Source organism: Coenobita brevimanus, chromosome 83 (genome assembly GCF_032717465.1).
Source record: "Coenobita brevimanus isolate Jiangsu-jjx chromosome 83, ASM3271746v2, whole genome shotgun sequence".
NCBI lineage: Eukaryota > Metazoa > Arthropoda > Malacostraca > Decapoda > Coenobitidae > Coenobita > Coenobita brevimanus.
This window is the reverse complement of record NC_137036.1, coordinates 15,094,207-15,109,913: the sequence shown is the minus strand read 5'-3', so window position 1 is coordinate 15,109,913 and position 15,707 is coordinate 15,094,207. Positions and strand designations below refer to the sequence as shown.

The window sequence follows — 15,707 nt, the reverse complement described above, 5'->3', positions numbered from 1 at the left end:
CATCAGATTTAAGCAGAAGCAGCAGTAGCAGCCAGAGCCGGGGAGTGTTTGTTGATGGGCAGGACCTGACCCGTTCCAACACACTGCTGTCGCTGGATGGCTTGGGTTTGGGTGATGGCTCCACGATGGGTGATGGGGACTCCAGCAAAGGGTCATCTTCACCCACTGATGACGGCAAGCTTTTGGTTGTCCAGTTTACAGTGGATAAACTCTCTCTTGAGGTAAGGTGAACACAATACTAACTTAGTTATAAGTACTGTACTGGAGGTATCTAACAGGTTGCCACTAGAACTGTCTTCCTCTGTCTGTATTTCCTTGTGCCTATGACCAGTCGTTTAAATGCAACGTGTCTAGGCATCTCAAAATGAATGAATCTTGAATTTGTCTCATTTATTGTATTTTATTTATTTATTTATTTTTTTTCTTGAAGAGAACAAACATTCAGACATCCAGCTTTTGCTTCCTCCTACCTTGCATTTTTTAAAAATATGTAAATGATGATGTTGGGGATTTTTTCTTGCCACTGCCCTTTTATTTCATACAGCTTAGGAGAAACCTCTTGTAGTGGAAATATATTGAAGGTGATACTGTATCTAGCTCCACCATTTCAAGAAGTCCCCCCAAAGCTGAAAAGAATCTTGTAGCAATTGGAAGATTAAAGTAATTAAGGCACTGGAAGAGTTAAGGTGATTTCATTATCATTACCCCAACTCTGTCTCCCACACAAAAACATGTCAGAAAATAGAGTTGGAATAATAGATGATGATGATAATGATAGTGGTGAATTGTAACAGTCAATCTTATATGACCCCCTTCTAAGTGTACGGGCCTAAGCCTAGACTACCATTGTCCATTACGTAAGGGTACATGTCATCTCCTCGTGTCTGTAAACCTCAGGGTGAGTAGGGTGATACGAGGTTTATGTTTCAGTGACAGTTTTCTCTAAGGTTATTGTGTTTTACTAGTGGCGGGATTCATAATTATGGTATTTGTTTCCAAAAAACTTCATGCTGTGAAGGGATTTTATGTTGGTAGCAAAACCTGTGTAAGAATAGATGTCTAGGTGAGTGGTTCAATGTCAGTGTTGGAGTGAGGCATAATGACCCATGGTTGTTCAGTATATATTTGGATGGGGTTATGAGGGAGGGTACATCTTAGATCATAGGGCTGGTGATGAATGGTGGAGTATCTTATGTGTATTGTCAACTCTAGATGATGCTGTGGTCCTTACTAATAGTTTTAGTGTCTGCTGTTTGCTTCAGTATTTTCTGTCTGTTTGTCTACTGCCAGGTGTCGTAATTTCATAAGGGGTGGCCTCAAACAAATCACCTCCATGTCGCCCTGTCCCCCACCATTTCACTACCCTGCTCCCAGCTCACTCCCCTCCTCTCTCATATACCTCTCCACTCCATCCCTCCATCTCATCCTTCGCCTTCCCCTCCCTCGCCCTCCCTCCACCTCACTCTCATACATTCTCCCCGTCAGTCTTTCACTCTCCATCCTCTCCACATGGCCAAATCATCTCAGTGTGTTTCTCCTAACGTTTCCTGTCACATCCACATTGACACCACCATGCTCCTTCACATCCTCATTTGTCAGTCTGTCTTTCCATGTGACTCCACAGACTCCTGTCTAGTAACTCATTGTCACTGCTCTCACTCTTGACTTCTGTCGCTCCAATTGGGTCCAAGCTTCACTTTCATGTTAAGAGTTGGTATCACAGTACTGTCATGTAGTAACTTTTTTACTTCCATGCTAATTAGAGTACTTATAACATTTAGTGGAAACAGATGGGACAAGCAAAATTCAGATGTGTGACTGTCTGAAATTAAAAGTGTGCATAGAACATTTACTCCGCTTAAAGAATACAACCAATCATTTGCATTCAAAATTAGTTGGTTCCATTGCCTAGCCTTGCCACGGACTGCCACACCTTAAAAGGGGCATTGTGGGTCTGACACATACTGTATTATTTATTTATTTATTTGTATTTTTGATGTAGGGACTATGGGCCCAATATCTGTGTCTGACACCCCTGGCATTAAATGGTAAGTAAATGACTGTGTGGCCCATTTCACTGGAAATGTTGTTGATAATTTTCCCACTCTCATACACACTCTTTATGTGTTTCTTAATCCTACCTTACCTTTATTTTTAGCTAAAGAAATGGATGATGGTGATGATGATAACTGTGATAGATGGTGATGAAGATGGTTAAAGCAGTGACAGTGATGATGATTTTAATTCCTCTGTTCTCTAACCCCTCAGCTGCAGTCTCGTGGGCGTAGCATTGCAGAGCTACAGGTGACAGGCGTACGGGCCCACTTGAGCAAGCGTCCTCATGAAACTTCAGCCACGCTCAGTGTGCACTCCCTCCTCTTGGTGGATGCCCTGCAGACCTTTGGGCCAGACTTTGAGCTGCTTGTAGCCAGTCACAAACATGTCAGGTGAGCGACATGAGATCTGGTGGGAAGATGACACGTGGGAATTTGACTTTTTTTTTTTTTTTTTTAGGTGATTTCATTCAATTGACAAAGGATCTCTTGTGGTGAAGGGGTTGGCATCAGTTTCCAGTGTTTCTTTATCATAATAATGCCTATGGGGGGGGCAGACGTGTGCCTGTGCATACATGTGTGCATACTTGTGTGCCTGCCTGCCTGTCTGTCTGCATGCCTGCATGCACTGCCACCATACAGTGACATATAGCTTGGGAAAGCTTTTACAGTGAAGGCACAGTGAGAAAAGACTATTGAATGTCAAAGTAAAGAGTTTATGATAAAGACAGTTTTCATAGCAATGTAGAATTCCAAATGTCAAGTTAAATACAAACTATGGTTATTAAGCTGTAAAGAAAATTCTGGGGCAAAGGTAAACAGCAGTAGAGAGTACTGTAGTAGTGAATAGGAAGACAAGAACTATATATTTAAAGAAAATATAGTGAGGATATCTTTAACTCCTTAAGTATAATTACAACTCCTTTTTTTTGGGGGGCGGCTATTGCCATATTGCTTTATTTAACTGAGGCAAGACCTCTTAGACTGAGGGCATACCAGTCTCCACAAACCCTATTTTTCCAGTGACTTACGGTGCTGGTATGTTGGTCTTATTGCCTGGTTCTCTTGTCTTGCAGCATGGATAGTGTTAGTGGCAGCCTCCTGGACAGTGACCCATGTTCACCAACGTCTCCTGCCTCACCAGACCACAACAACCCTCCTTTCAAGCCCACCTCACCACTCACCATCAGCCATGCCATCTCATCCTATGCTGCATCTAGGGGTAAACCCACAGATATTTATTTTGTGTTTAATTATTTTGGAAATGGATGGTTTGCCTTTGACTTATGGAGTGATGAATTTTCAAGAGCTGAATGGTGAATGGATAGGTATGTGGTCCATTTCACGTGGCACCCTGTTGATAATTCTATAGTTGGTTCACCCATATATTAAGTTAGAGATACAGTTGGTTTAGGATCCTGTTGTGAATAACATAGTCACCTCAGTATCTTTATACATTTTTTTTCTTGCAATTAGTAGTGCTGGATATACATGACATTCAGTACTTATACCACAATTAAGGCATCAGTATGTGGAAAACAGGCATAGTGTGCATGCACGGCTAAGACCTTGGAAATTTTTAATATAAAATAAATCCTTTTTATGTATGTATGCAAAACCTTTTTAAACGTCTGTATTCCCTTTTCAGGCCAGTCTCCACCCCAGTACCCGCGTAACATTCCATCTCCTCCACATGCCGCATCACCCATGTTTAGCAGTGGCGTGGGAGGGGCTGGTGGGTTCTCCGAGACTCGTGACTCTGAAGCTCTGATTATACTGGAGGTGACATATGTGTCGGCACAGTGTCCATCACAGCAAGGCACCGGGGCATTACTCCTGGCAACTGTCCAGTTTAACGCAGTTGACATCATTGGTGGGTCTCACTATAGACGCATTCATTTTTTAAGTAATGAGTCAGTCTGGCAAGTAATGTAAAGTGTGTTTTTGAAGAAAATAAAGCAAGATATGTGGAGATCGTTAGGCCTTTGAGATAGAGCCAGGATTCCAGAGGCTGGAACGTTGTGCGAATGAGTGTCTCGTCAGTTTTACTGGACAGTGGACGTGTTGGTGATAGGTTTTCCCAGTGTTATGGTTTCACTTTCCTTGTTCTCTGAATTCTACCACACCCCATAATAAAGAGGAGATATGATACTATCTTTCATAATAGAGGAGAAATGATACTACCCATGTATTCCTTTGTGTCATAGAAGTGACAACACTAAACAAGGAGTTTGGAACCGTAGCTCATACTTTTCCCACGTACTGTACAGTTCCTTTTGCCTCACCTGAAGAGCCAGCCAAGTGACAGGGGTAGGGCTTTGTCATATAAACAAACCCACTAAATGTCTAGCAGAGGATCCTACTCATCTGATTTTTTGTGAGGAATTGGAGTTTGAGTCAGTTCTCAGTTGCACACAGGGAGGTCGTGGGTGGGACTGTGTGGTGTGTAATGATATAGTGAATTAGCTTATATCCAGTGGTCTAGTGAGTTAGGTGCTTCAGTCAGATGTGTCCCATGAGAGTTACATTCCACATTCCAGAGGTTGGTTGGTATGTAAAAAGGAAAGCAACTCACCTCAGATATCTGGGTTTTAATAGCCTAGTCTCAAGACTCTAAATTCCTAATGGGGTAGTGTTGGTTTGATTAATGGATGGGTGGAGTAGGGTTAGGATTTTGATAATGATGAGTATAGATCTTTCACAGTAACTTATATTTTGTCACTTAACTTTGCTGCTTATTTCCCAAAGCTCAGTGGCTAACAAGGACAGTGTTGCTTCCCTACAACCTTTCCATAACACGTCTTCATGACTGGCATAATATTTGAATTTGATGCATTTGTAGACTTTGGCATTCAGGATGGGGAAGTTGTAATTTAAGACCAAGTTAAAGTAAAACTATGTTACAGTTTTGTCTATCCCTCTTCTAAGCCAAGCAGGAGATGGTGGTGGAGCTCAGTGGGTTTGTGCTCCATCTGTTGCCACAATAACAAGCCTAGTCAAGTGGTCTGTATGTGCATCTGACGTATTCATAATTTAGTGTGCTGTTAATTATGATGCTGATGATGATAAACACATTTTCATATTATTTTTCTATTTGTCTCCTTTCTTCTAAACAGCCAACCAGGAGACAGTAGTAGAGCTTGTTGGATTTATACAGCAGTTATTGCCACAAAAACAAGCATACTCAAGCGGTCTTCAGTTGCATCCAACCCCCTCTGACGTACCCCAGGCCAGCTCAACCACCATAGACAAGGGTGATGGTGGGGGTGAGGGGAGTGGTGGGCAGCTTGAGCGAGCGCCAGTGCGTGCAGAGGTGAGCTTTGACTTCCACAAGCTGACAGTGCTGCTGCTGCGAGGGGCGTACCGGGACAAGGACCTGGTGGGACGCAAGGTTGGCACAGCTGTGCTCTCAGATGCCAAGATTCAGGCCACTGTTGGTGAGTCTAAGATGGATTTGGTTGTCATTGTTTTCAGTGTGAGATGGCCTCCTGATAGCAAAAGTAGAATCTACCTTTTTGTTATGGTATTTTATTTTATTTTATTTTTTCCCCTCCAGCCTCATCTCTATGATGTGTCTCTTCTAAGCACAGAAATGTACTTTGTTGTAACAGGAAGAAACAGTTAGTTGTCATATTAAATGAGTTGATTGATCTTGTTGTAACTCCCTTCATTATGAAAGGTCTTCTCCAGGCTTAATGAAATTGCCTTTAGTAGGGATGATAATAATTATAACAATGAATGATAATTATACTAATAATTATAATTGTGCCTGCCCTTTCCTCCCTTCCTTCCTTCCTTTTCTGTCTTTTTTTCCTTCATTCATTCCTCTTCCTTCTGTCTACAGGTGATTCTACACTGAGTGATGATGATGATGATGGTTATGATGACAGTGCTGATTATGATGATGCTTTTGATGACAGTGATGATTATGATGATGATGATGATGCTTTGGTCTTGCAGTGAACCTTATACTCAGTGGTCATTATAAGTCAGGGATGTTTCAGAGCATCATAACTTTTTTACAAGTTTGTTACTGTAAATTGGATGAAGCTGGCGGATCAGCTCTTTGGGAAGCTATAGAACTTTGATTTGTAGTCATTTTGCAGTTTGCTTTGGATTTAAGGGGGAAAAAAGGAAGTAAAAAGGGCAGCTTATAACAAGGACATGCTGCGCTGTATTTCTGAACGTCATTTCTACACTTTCCAGAGCGAGACATCCTGACTGTTGAGGGGTCACTGGGAGGCTTCCAGGTTCGGGACATCACCCCAGAGGGTAACAAGCACCAGTGTATTATCAGCGTCGGGCAGGACCCCATTGTAGAGCGATCACAGGTAGTGTAGTGTTGGGGAAAGCCACCTCCATGTGGACGTGGTGGCACTGATAAAACTGGGTGGCTCCACTGCCCACGTGCACAGATGCCCCATAGATACTCCTTATCCAATAAAAGGGGGATGGTGGGCTACAGGAGGGGAGCATCATCAGCCTGCAGTCTACCAGGTTCATGTTCAGATGAATCTGGAGCTACAACAAATACTATTACTACAATACCACCAATAAGTACACCGCCAGTACCCATAATTATATACAGGACATGACCAGGGTTTTGCGCACATATTAATATGAAAGTCAGTGGGCTACTGTATCTGGCAGATGTATGTGGAATGCATCCTGAAAGAAGGTTAACAAAAAAAAAAACAAAAAAAGTGCAGATGGTTTGGCTTATGGCATGAACCAGGATTTGGGGGACTAGTAGGAATGAATATCTGGCTCATTTCTCTTGGCATGCTTTTGATATTTTCTCCCTCTTTTTTTATTTCATTTTGCTTGTTTTATGGACATTATCTTACCCCATGCTTAGGTGTAAAGAAAGATCAGATGGTAATGATTATGTGAGACTTTGGTATGATTAATGATTGCTTAAAGTTCCTTCATTATTATGGGGAGCAGACGGTTGTTACCTATTAAGGTACATTTGTATTTATTAAATTTGTCTGATTTTTTTATATGTTTTGGTATTTTATATGAGCAATAAGATCCCAAAGTTTGAGTAAATTTGATTGATTAGTTTTTACAGAAAAAAATAATACATGCATAAGGTGTATAAAAAAAGACACGAGAAATGGGAAGCCAGGGAATGTGTGTTCATTTGATCTCTATGATATTTGGTAGTTTTACTAATAAAACCCTCATTAATAAATTGCCCTAACAGTTTTTTAATATTCTTCACCATTGTTAAACAAAAAAATTCCCAAAATGCCTCTGTATTTATCCCAATTTTTACCCCATTTTTGCCATTTGAAAAAATCGTTACAGTTATGTTTGTTAGTCTCTGACAAAAATATACGCACAAAATGTTCCCCTTTCATTCCTCTTTTTGTAGGTATTATGCTTTTTGTTTTATGTTCAAAACTAATGGAGTTACATCACTCCAAAGGACAATAAGTTTAGTTCCAAGATAGCACTCGTTTTCTGTTGACTTGCAGTGTCTGTACAATTAGAAACAAATTAGGTACTTTTTTTTTACTTTATGAGTTAGGATTAGGGATGATTATGAAGAGGTAGAGGGTGTTGGAGAAAAAGATATAGAAGGTTGGGGGTGGTCAGGTAAGGTGGTATGGGGGGGGGGGAGGTGGCAATGGTGGAGAAAGACTTGCTACTTCCAACGCGTTTTTCTCCCCTCAAAATTGCGTCAAATTCTTCTCTGCCACTTTCTGATGTTGCAGTAGTTCTTAGATGGTCGCCCCATCTTCAAAAAGCGTGCAAAAATGATGAGAAATGGCCAAGATTAGCGCAGACTGAGAACAGGTTGAAATCAAGGCTGCCATATCTCACCCCTCCCAGTGTCATAGCATTTTTGGCCTTTCCCACCTCACTGCCACCCTCCACACACTCACACTTCCATTGCCAGATGTATGACATAATTTTTGCAGAAAAAAAAAAATGGAAAAAAGTGGTCATATTATACATTACATAGAAAATGGAGATTTCTGCAGGGAAGTAACTGCAAAATTGGAATTACAAAATAATTTTTTTCAAGGGGAAAGAATTGTCGTATGGCTGCCAAATTTTTACAGAGAACGTGTGATACTCGGAGTTATTTTATGGGGTAACTTTCACAAAATGCCTTTGTCAGTCGAAAATCGGTCCCTGCTAGCGTCCCCTCCCCTTAAGTAGCTGATTAATTACTGCCACCCTTTTACCTAAAGTGCGTCTTATTCAGTATAAGGGTATTTTAAAGTCAGGAAGGAGTGTTTTTATATTTTTAACACCTTAGTCATAAACCTAATGCAAGTCTCACTTAAAGGTGTTTCACATAAAGTAGCACATTTACCTGCACATATTATAGTACGGTGTTTTAGTGATGAAGGACTTACTGGTATTATTATGACTAGTTAAACTGGGACTAGTGGGATGTCAGGAATACATGTGGACTGCAGAGATTGGCTTGGGTAGGAAGCAGAAAAGCATGGGAAGAAATGAGTAAAGAGAACAAAATATTGCATGATTTGGGAAGAAAAGTTAATGTAGGTATAAGATGCTTTGAAAATATGAAACATTGTTTGGAGAGAGGTGTAGAAATTTGGCAATGAGTACAATTATTACTGTGAAAATTCAAGGGATCGAGTGGAAAAATGGTAATGTATAGAAGAAAAATAGGGAACAGTTAAAAAGAATGTATTTTAAGAATATAGCAGTGGTGAATGTGATTCGATTCATCTAATATGTAAATTTATTATGGGCAATTAAGACTTGGATATAAATATAAATTATGGCACTCAGATTTGGTAGTGAATTACTGTATATCTCTTCCTTTTTCCCATTTTTTGTGATAGATTTTTTTCATATATAGAAGATGTACAGAGGGAGGGGGCGGGAGGGAAATCCACACATCAGACTACAGATCTCCTCCAGTCACAAAAAATCTGTAACAGTTGGGCTTGAGCTGCTGTAGGTTGAAGTTTGGGGGGAAACTAGTCCAGGGAAGCAAGTTCCAAAGAGTACCAGTTCAGGAAATAAATGAATTGTGATTGACAGAAGTTCTGCAATATGCCAGTGTGACAGTCAAGTTGTGAGCATTACCAGATGCTTGTGTAGCATGGGGAGAGGGGCATGGAGAGGTGGCACAATAGATGCAACATAGTCTAAACATTTGCCCTTAAAAATACCATACTTTATATATAGAGTAATGCAAGGGAGGCAACATTTCATCTTATCTATAAGGGAGGTAGTTCATATGCAGTGGCTGCTGTGACTGTGTGTACAGTACAGTATACACATACAATTGGTTGACATTGCCAGATCTTTTCTCATATTTATCCCTGTGGTGTACAGGACTTGTTCTCGCGACTGAACAGCGACGTGTATCGAAGTTACGTCGGCACTGATGATCCCGTACGAGCATTCAGCTTCACTGTCATTCGACCCTTGGCATTCTCCGCAGCAACTACTCCTTGTATGTACACCACATCTTGCTTTCCATGAATCGTTAACATTTAATTTTTGTTCCCTTGTAATTAGGAATTCACAAATCATTAACCATTTTCAGGCTGACACTGTACCGTATGTAAGAACGTTTTGGTTACTCTTAAAGAATTTTATTCTCCACCACCAAATTGAATTGCTGTTTAAATTTTTGTCAGTGACCAAGGTTGTAACATACTGTCATCCTTTCTAATTTTGCTGTTTCCCTCTCTTCATCCTTTAAATCCTCTTTTTCATTTTTCCATTTCTTCAGTATCTAGAGATGAACGTTGTCAGAGCAACGACACAGAGAATTTAACCCTGAAGCTGCGTTTGGCCTCAGTCTGCTACACCCACTCCCCACACTTCCTTCACGAGCTGCGGTCCTGTGCCACAGAATTCAAGCGTTACATGGCAGTTGTGGCATCATCCATCAAACACGCTGCTACAGAAATGGCTATGGGGCTTGTTAGTAAGAGGTGTGTGTCAGACTACAGTCCCATGCATTGTTAGATACTATATAGTGCACCCTGTTACTCATTATCATCATCATCATCATAATCACCACCACCACCACCATAACCAGCCATTTTCTTTATTGCTGCTAAATGGGATTGGTATGGTATGACCCCAGAAATAATGAAAAGCATCAGTCATTGGCAGTGCACATTAGACTATGCTGTGCAACTGTTCTCCCTCTTGTAGAAGTATAGTAGTACAATTACTGACAGTATCCAGTGAAACTGGCCACTCATCCAGTCATTCATCATTAAGGCACCTAAAATTATTGAAATACTGTGACTCAAAAAAAAATGAAATGACATACAAATCCCATTCACACTGTGTTGTCACCCAGATTGAATGAAATAGCCTTGATCTTTTTTCTGGAAACTCCCATCCCCTGTTTTAGTATGAAATAGGACGAAGATGATGATGATGATGGCAGTGAAAGAAATTCTTCAGGCTGATTTTAGTCAAGCTACCTTCATAATTTTTCCTTCCACACCATAACCCTCACCCCTCCATATGCATTGATTTACCAAGTGCCTTTTCCTGAAAAAAATGGCCTACTTAGTGATAAAGAACTTGAGGTACCCTGTTTATTGTGTGTCTAGATTGTACAGGTCCTACTTTTAAGTAGGAATACACTCAATGCTCGTAAATCGCGGCAATTTGGGTCTGGACCACTGCCGTGATTTATGAATGATAACTCTTATGGGCAAGATTAATTTGGGTCTGGACTTTGGCCAACTCGCCCCCACAGCACCCTACCTACACCTATCTAGGCACCATCAAACACAACCATACAAATTTAGGAATATTCAGTGCATGTATTAAGGGATCTCACCTTAATCCTATGATGAAATTGCTTAAGTGAATGGAGTGGGGTGGTGTTGGGAAGAACTTAGAACCTCTCAGCACTTGTTCTTCCCAAACTCTTTCACCAGATTTTGAAAACTTCTCTCCCCTCTCAGCACAACAAATGAGCTCCAAATGTTGACTGTACGACAACTGCGGCAGCTTCTTCATGCCATACTGTTTAGAGCGCTTCATTGGGGGGTCAGGAGGGGTCATGGCAGGTAGGAGGTGGGAGGAAGTTGCACAAAAAAGGCAGGTAACTCTCGTACTCCACGGCGACGGTCTGTAGTGTGCGGACTGGCGGGACAAGAATAACAACAACATGGCGGCATTAGTATGCACATAGGCCACCAGGGACGTGCGGTGATTGGTTGTTGGGTCGCGATTTTCAGTTTGAATGCCATGGTTTACGGTTCCCCTCGGAAAAGGCCCACTTGGGTGCCTAGATCCGCGATTTTCGTGACTTAACGTGATTTAAGGTTGCCGGCAGTCTGACGGCCACCTAGCCGTGATTTACGAATCCGTGATTTATGAACACGCGATTTACGAGGATTGAGTGTATGTTAAAGTTCATGATGATGAAATGGCATTATGGTAATATGAACTAACATTAGGAGGATTGTGTTGGTGATGATGAAATAATGTTAGGATTATCAGTGTGCTGAAATGAGGTTATGATGAAATAGTCTGATAGAGCTGGGATGTTGATGGTGATTGTGTAATAAGGATAGGATGTTGATGATGATAATGACTTTAATACATTATATCCCTCATTTGTGCAATAAGGATTGAGTCATTTGCTGGGCTGTCAAGCAACCAGTGGGAGTCGTCACCACGTCACCAGACCCGACGCCTCAGTGCGTCGCGTTCCACAGACACCCTCAACCTGCCCGCCCCACCAGCATCTGTGTCAGGATCACACTTCAGCCCCACACAGGAACGTGCTACAGATCTTCCATTCTCACTCAAGTATGTCACTGTTATTGCAGTGTAGGGGTACATTATAAAGCTTGTTAGATAATATTTCAGACCTTGCACTCTCAGTATAATAGTACTGCTACAAGAAAAAGAGTACAGTAGTACATACCACTACCTTATTTTTTGGATATGTAATATTGGTTCTAAATTTCTTAACTGATTTATGGTGGCTCAGTGGTTTAAGTAAACCACTAATATAAGTGACTGTTTTGTGCCCCATATTGTTTCTTAATCAAATTTCGTAGATAGCTGGAGTTTTTTTGTTTTAAACAACAAATGCCAACAGGTATATAGCCTAGTTCCTGGGGTTGCAACAACAACAAATGTTCTAAACTAAAGTAGCCTCACCCTGGCCCATACATTTCATTAGGAATATTGTGGGACTGACTGTAACTAGGCATAAAATTGCCATCACTCCATCATGAATATTGTCACGAGCATTTGATATTAAAATATGATGATATTTGTGAAGAAGTGCTGTGGAAAGGCTGTAGAGCAGCAGGGTTGTCTTATTCTGCCATTGAGCTACAGATCTGCTACAGGAAATAAGCTACAAAATTATAAAAATCTCCACTTAGTTAAAATGAACAAACATTTTTTTTGCTGAAATATAAAGGTATCCAGCTTTCATGTGTCACAATTGTATAGGTTTATTGTACTAAAGAATCGATCAGTATAAACTGCAACGTGGTATATCAGTATTTTCCAGGGTGTAGCTGATTGATGTGGGAACAGTTTTATGACTCGTAATGTTAGACACGGTATAGATACAGCGGTTCTTACTTTTTATGCTTTTTATTTCGTTGTTTCTGGATCTTCTGCTCCCAGTGTTTTAGGTGCGAATAGAGATGGAGATAATGATTATTTTAAAAAAGGGGGGATGGAAAGTAAAAATAAATGTTTCGAGGAAGTTGCGCAAAGTTTGGATAAGTGAAGTAAGCATTTATTGCACTATACAGTACCGGGTATTTAAGAATATTTTCTCAGAATCGTAAAACATATCAATACAAGTAAAATTTTGGTTCTTTCTTTGTGGTGTGCAGCCTTGATGTCATCCTGGAGACCCCTGTGGTTGTTCTGCCAGAGTCCCTCAACTGTCCAGATGTTCTGGTGGCGCACCTGGGGCAGATATCAATATCCAACGCCTTCCCTGCACCACACCAACGCCCTGCTGAACCACTCTCTGCCTTCCCACCCAGCAAGTTAGTACACTGATTTGTTTGTATAACAGGGAAGTTGTTGGTAGGTGGTGGTGACCATCATCCACTCACTTGATGTAGTATCATCCACTCACTTGATGTAGTGCTACCCACTTCTTCCTTCACCCTTAGCATTCATATTCTGTGTCTGCCCTCCTCCCTTTCTTTTTCTCCCATTCTTCCTGTCATGTTTTATTACTCTTTTTTTTCCATTTGGGGTGGCCCTACACTAAGTGATAAGCCTAAAGGTTTTCTGTAACCCAGGAAACCATTTACAACATGGATGGTAACCACATAACCAAATAATGGGGTGATATGGAGCCTACTGTGGTGCCCCTGTTAACTGGATCAAGAGATGCAAATGTGGTGTCCATCCAGGAACCAACCTTCAAGCTCTTCCCTGCACTCATTGTAGTGAGGCACTGTCTGCCTCAAGGGAACAGTGATTCACTGGTCTGCATGGCCTTAGAGGGGCAGTTGTTTGCCTGCGTTTTATAGGTCTGCTCAGTTAGACTGTCCGGGGTTACTCAGCAGCAACAACAACAATAGTAAAGAGGGATGGATGGTAGTACAGTGTCATATTTATATGAGTAGTGAAGGTTTATAGTCTTATTGCAGTGGCTGATTTGTGTAAGAGCAGTGAAGATTGTTAGTCTAGTGGCATGTTTGTGTAAGAGTAGTGAAAATTGACAGTCATTAGTAGTGGATGGTTTGTATAAGAGCAGTGAAGATTATTGTTTGTTAGTTTAATGGCTGGTTTATATAAAAGTAGTGAAGAAGATTGACAGTTGTAGATGCAATGGCATGTTTGTATAAGAACAGTTAAGGTTGACACTTATTAGTGCAGTGGCTGGTTTGTTGAAAAGTGAAGATTACCTCTGTTCTGTATATAACTGTACTTAGCAGACACTACTCATTTAAGATTAATTGCATAGAGCTTTTTAAGTGTGAAAGTGCTGATAATTTAAATCCTATGCTGTTCTTTATTCTGGGTTCATTTGCTGTGGTCAGAGTTATTTATCTAATATGCATCCATAATCTTGGAGCATATGCCATACTTAATATTGTATCTCATGAAAGTAACGTTATTTGTGTCTGCATTATAAATATTTGTGAGAACTGTGTAAGATGATCTGAGATGCAGGGAATGGAGCTGAACATCTTAGTTCCTCAGAGCAGAGGTTGAAGTATGATATGTTATTGTCAGTTTTATAGTTTATATTAACCTTTCTTGTTACCATGTTGGCTGCTGAATAAACAAAGTGTTCTGCCTGCAGACCAGGAGGGTTTTGCTCATTCAGGAGGGTGGTGGTGGCATTGTAAATATTGCTAAATTTCCTTTTTTTTTTTTTTTTTTTTTTTTTCTCCACACTGTCATACCCAAATTTTATATAAGGAGTCACATAACCCTTATTGAAGAAAAATAATTGACCTTTGGTCCAAATACCTGCAATGATTCTTTTTCACTGGTGTTAAACGTATTAACACAGTACATAAATCCTTTTCATCATTCATCATCCAGTCCTGCGTTGCCCCATGAGGAGCGTAGGAGCCCAGCCGTGGCTAGGCAAGTTGGTCCTGACATTTAAGATAAGAGTGACCAGCCTCTCTCATCCGTGAGTGGCATTACATGAGCAGTAAACCCCACCATCCCTTGGATATAAACCTACACAGGCTCAATCCGACTGGAGAGCCGTAATTACCCACTAAACCACCAGGTGCCAAAATTTGGTTATATGGTTACCACCCAGCATAGTAAATGGATTCCTGGTGTACATGAAGCCATTTGGCTTGTCACTCTTGTAGAGTCACCCGCAGGCAGAAGGAAGAGGAAAGAATGAAGGAACGAAAGACAGAAGAGGGAGTGTAAAGTCACCCATAGGCAGAAGGACAAGGAAAGAATGAAGGAAAGATAGACAGAAGAGGATGGAAGGAAAGAAGGATGGAAGATAAATCCACTTAAAAAAAAAAAAAAAAAGTGAAGTGAACACTGATGTATATTTTTCAGATCATATAGGCATCTGTGTTGACATCAACCAAATGGATCTTAGAGTAGAGTGAAATCCTCTGTGATAGCACAGAGTAGAGTGAAGTCCTCTGTGTAGCACTGGAGCAGGAAGACCATTACCCATTCGTTGCAGAAAGTGTATCTGAACTCCCACCATTGTTGCTAGGGGACTCATCGCTGTACTTTCCTAAGGGTCATAATTACTGTCATCCTCATCAGTTGACACATCATATAAATATATAAATGTATCAGATTCATCCCCTGATGACTGTTTCAGCATACTAGGCATATATTCCCTGTCACTCCCGGATGGGGGGTAGCCCAGAAGTCCCTGTTGCAAACTCGTATAACTCTCCGTACACATTCAAGAGCCTAGTTCAGTGGCTGTTATGCAGCACTGTACTCTGTCCACTTTAATTTGGCCCAAGCATGTTATCTGTCCAGCCTGAATAAAAGATGTAGAGCTGTTGTATTGTGTTAATCTGCCAGTGATCTGCAACAAGAGTTTAACCACAGAATAAAATATTGCTCACAAAAATTTGTTAAGGAGAGGATTGAGCGCCACAGTATTTTCTTACTCTGCCATTGAGCTTCAGGAAATAGAGTCCAGTGAGTGGATATTTCCTCATTGTATTCTAGTTACATTCT

At 40.8% G+C, this 15,707-nt stretch overlaps 1 protein-coding gene across 1 annotated transcript in view; it reads left to right on the top strand.

The window, feature by feature from the left end:
- The window catches only part of Vps13D (vacuolar protein sorting 13D), a 187,957-nt gene that overhangs the window by 41,161 nt on the left and 131,089 nt on the right, over positions 1-15,707 (top strand). The window contains exons 17-26 of the mRNA XM_080280204.1: positions 14-221; positions 2,269-2,447; positions 3,131-3,276; positions 3,703-3,927; positions 5,171-5,491; positions 6,261-6,385; positions 9,387-9,507; positions 9,799-9,994; positions 11,661-11,843; positions 12,896-13,054. Of these exons, the coding sequence (XP_080136330.1) occupies positions 14-221; positions 2,269-2,447; positions 3,131-3,276; positions 3,703-3,927; positions 5,171-5,491; positions 6,261-6,385; positions 9,387-9,507; positions 9,799-9,994; positions 11,661-11,843; positions 12,896-13,054 (1,863 nt within the window). The remainder of the gene's footprint in view (positions 1-13; positions 222-2,268; positions 2,448-3,130; positions 3,277-3,702; positions 3,928-5,170; positions 5,492-6,260; positions 6,386-9,386; positions 9,508-9,798; positions 9,995-11,660; positions 11,844-12,895; positions 13,055-15,707) is intronic.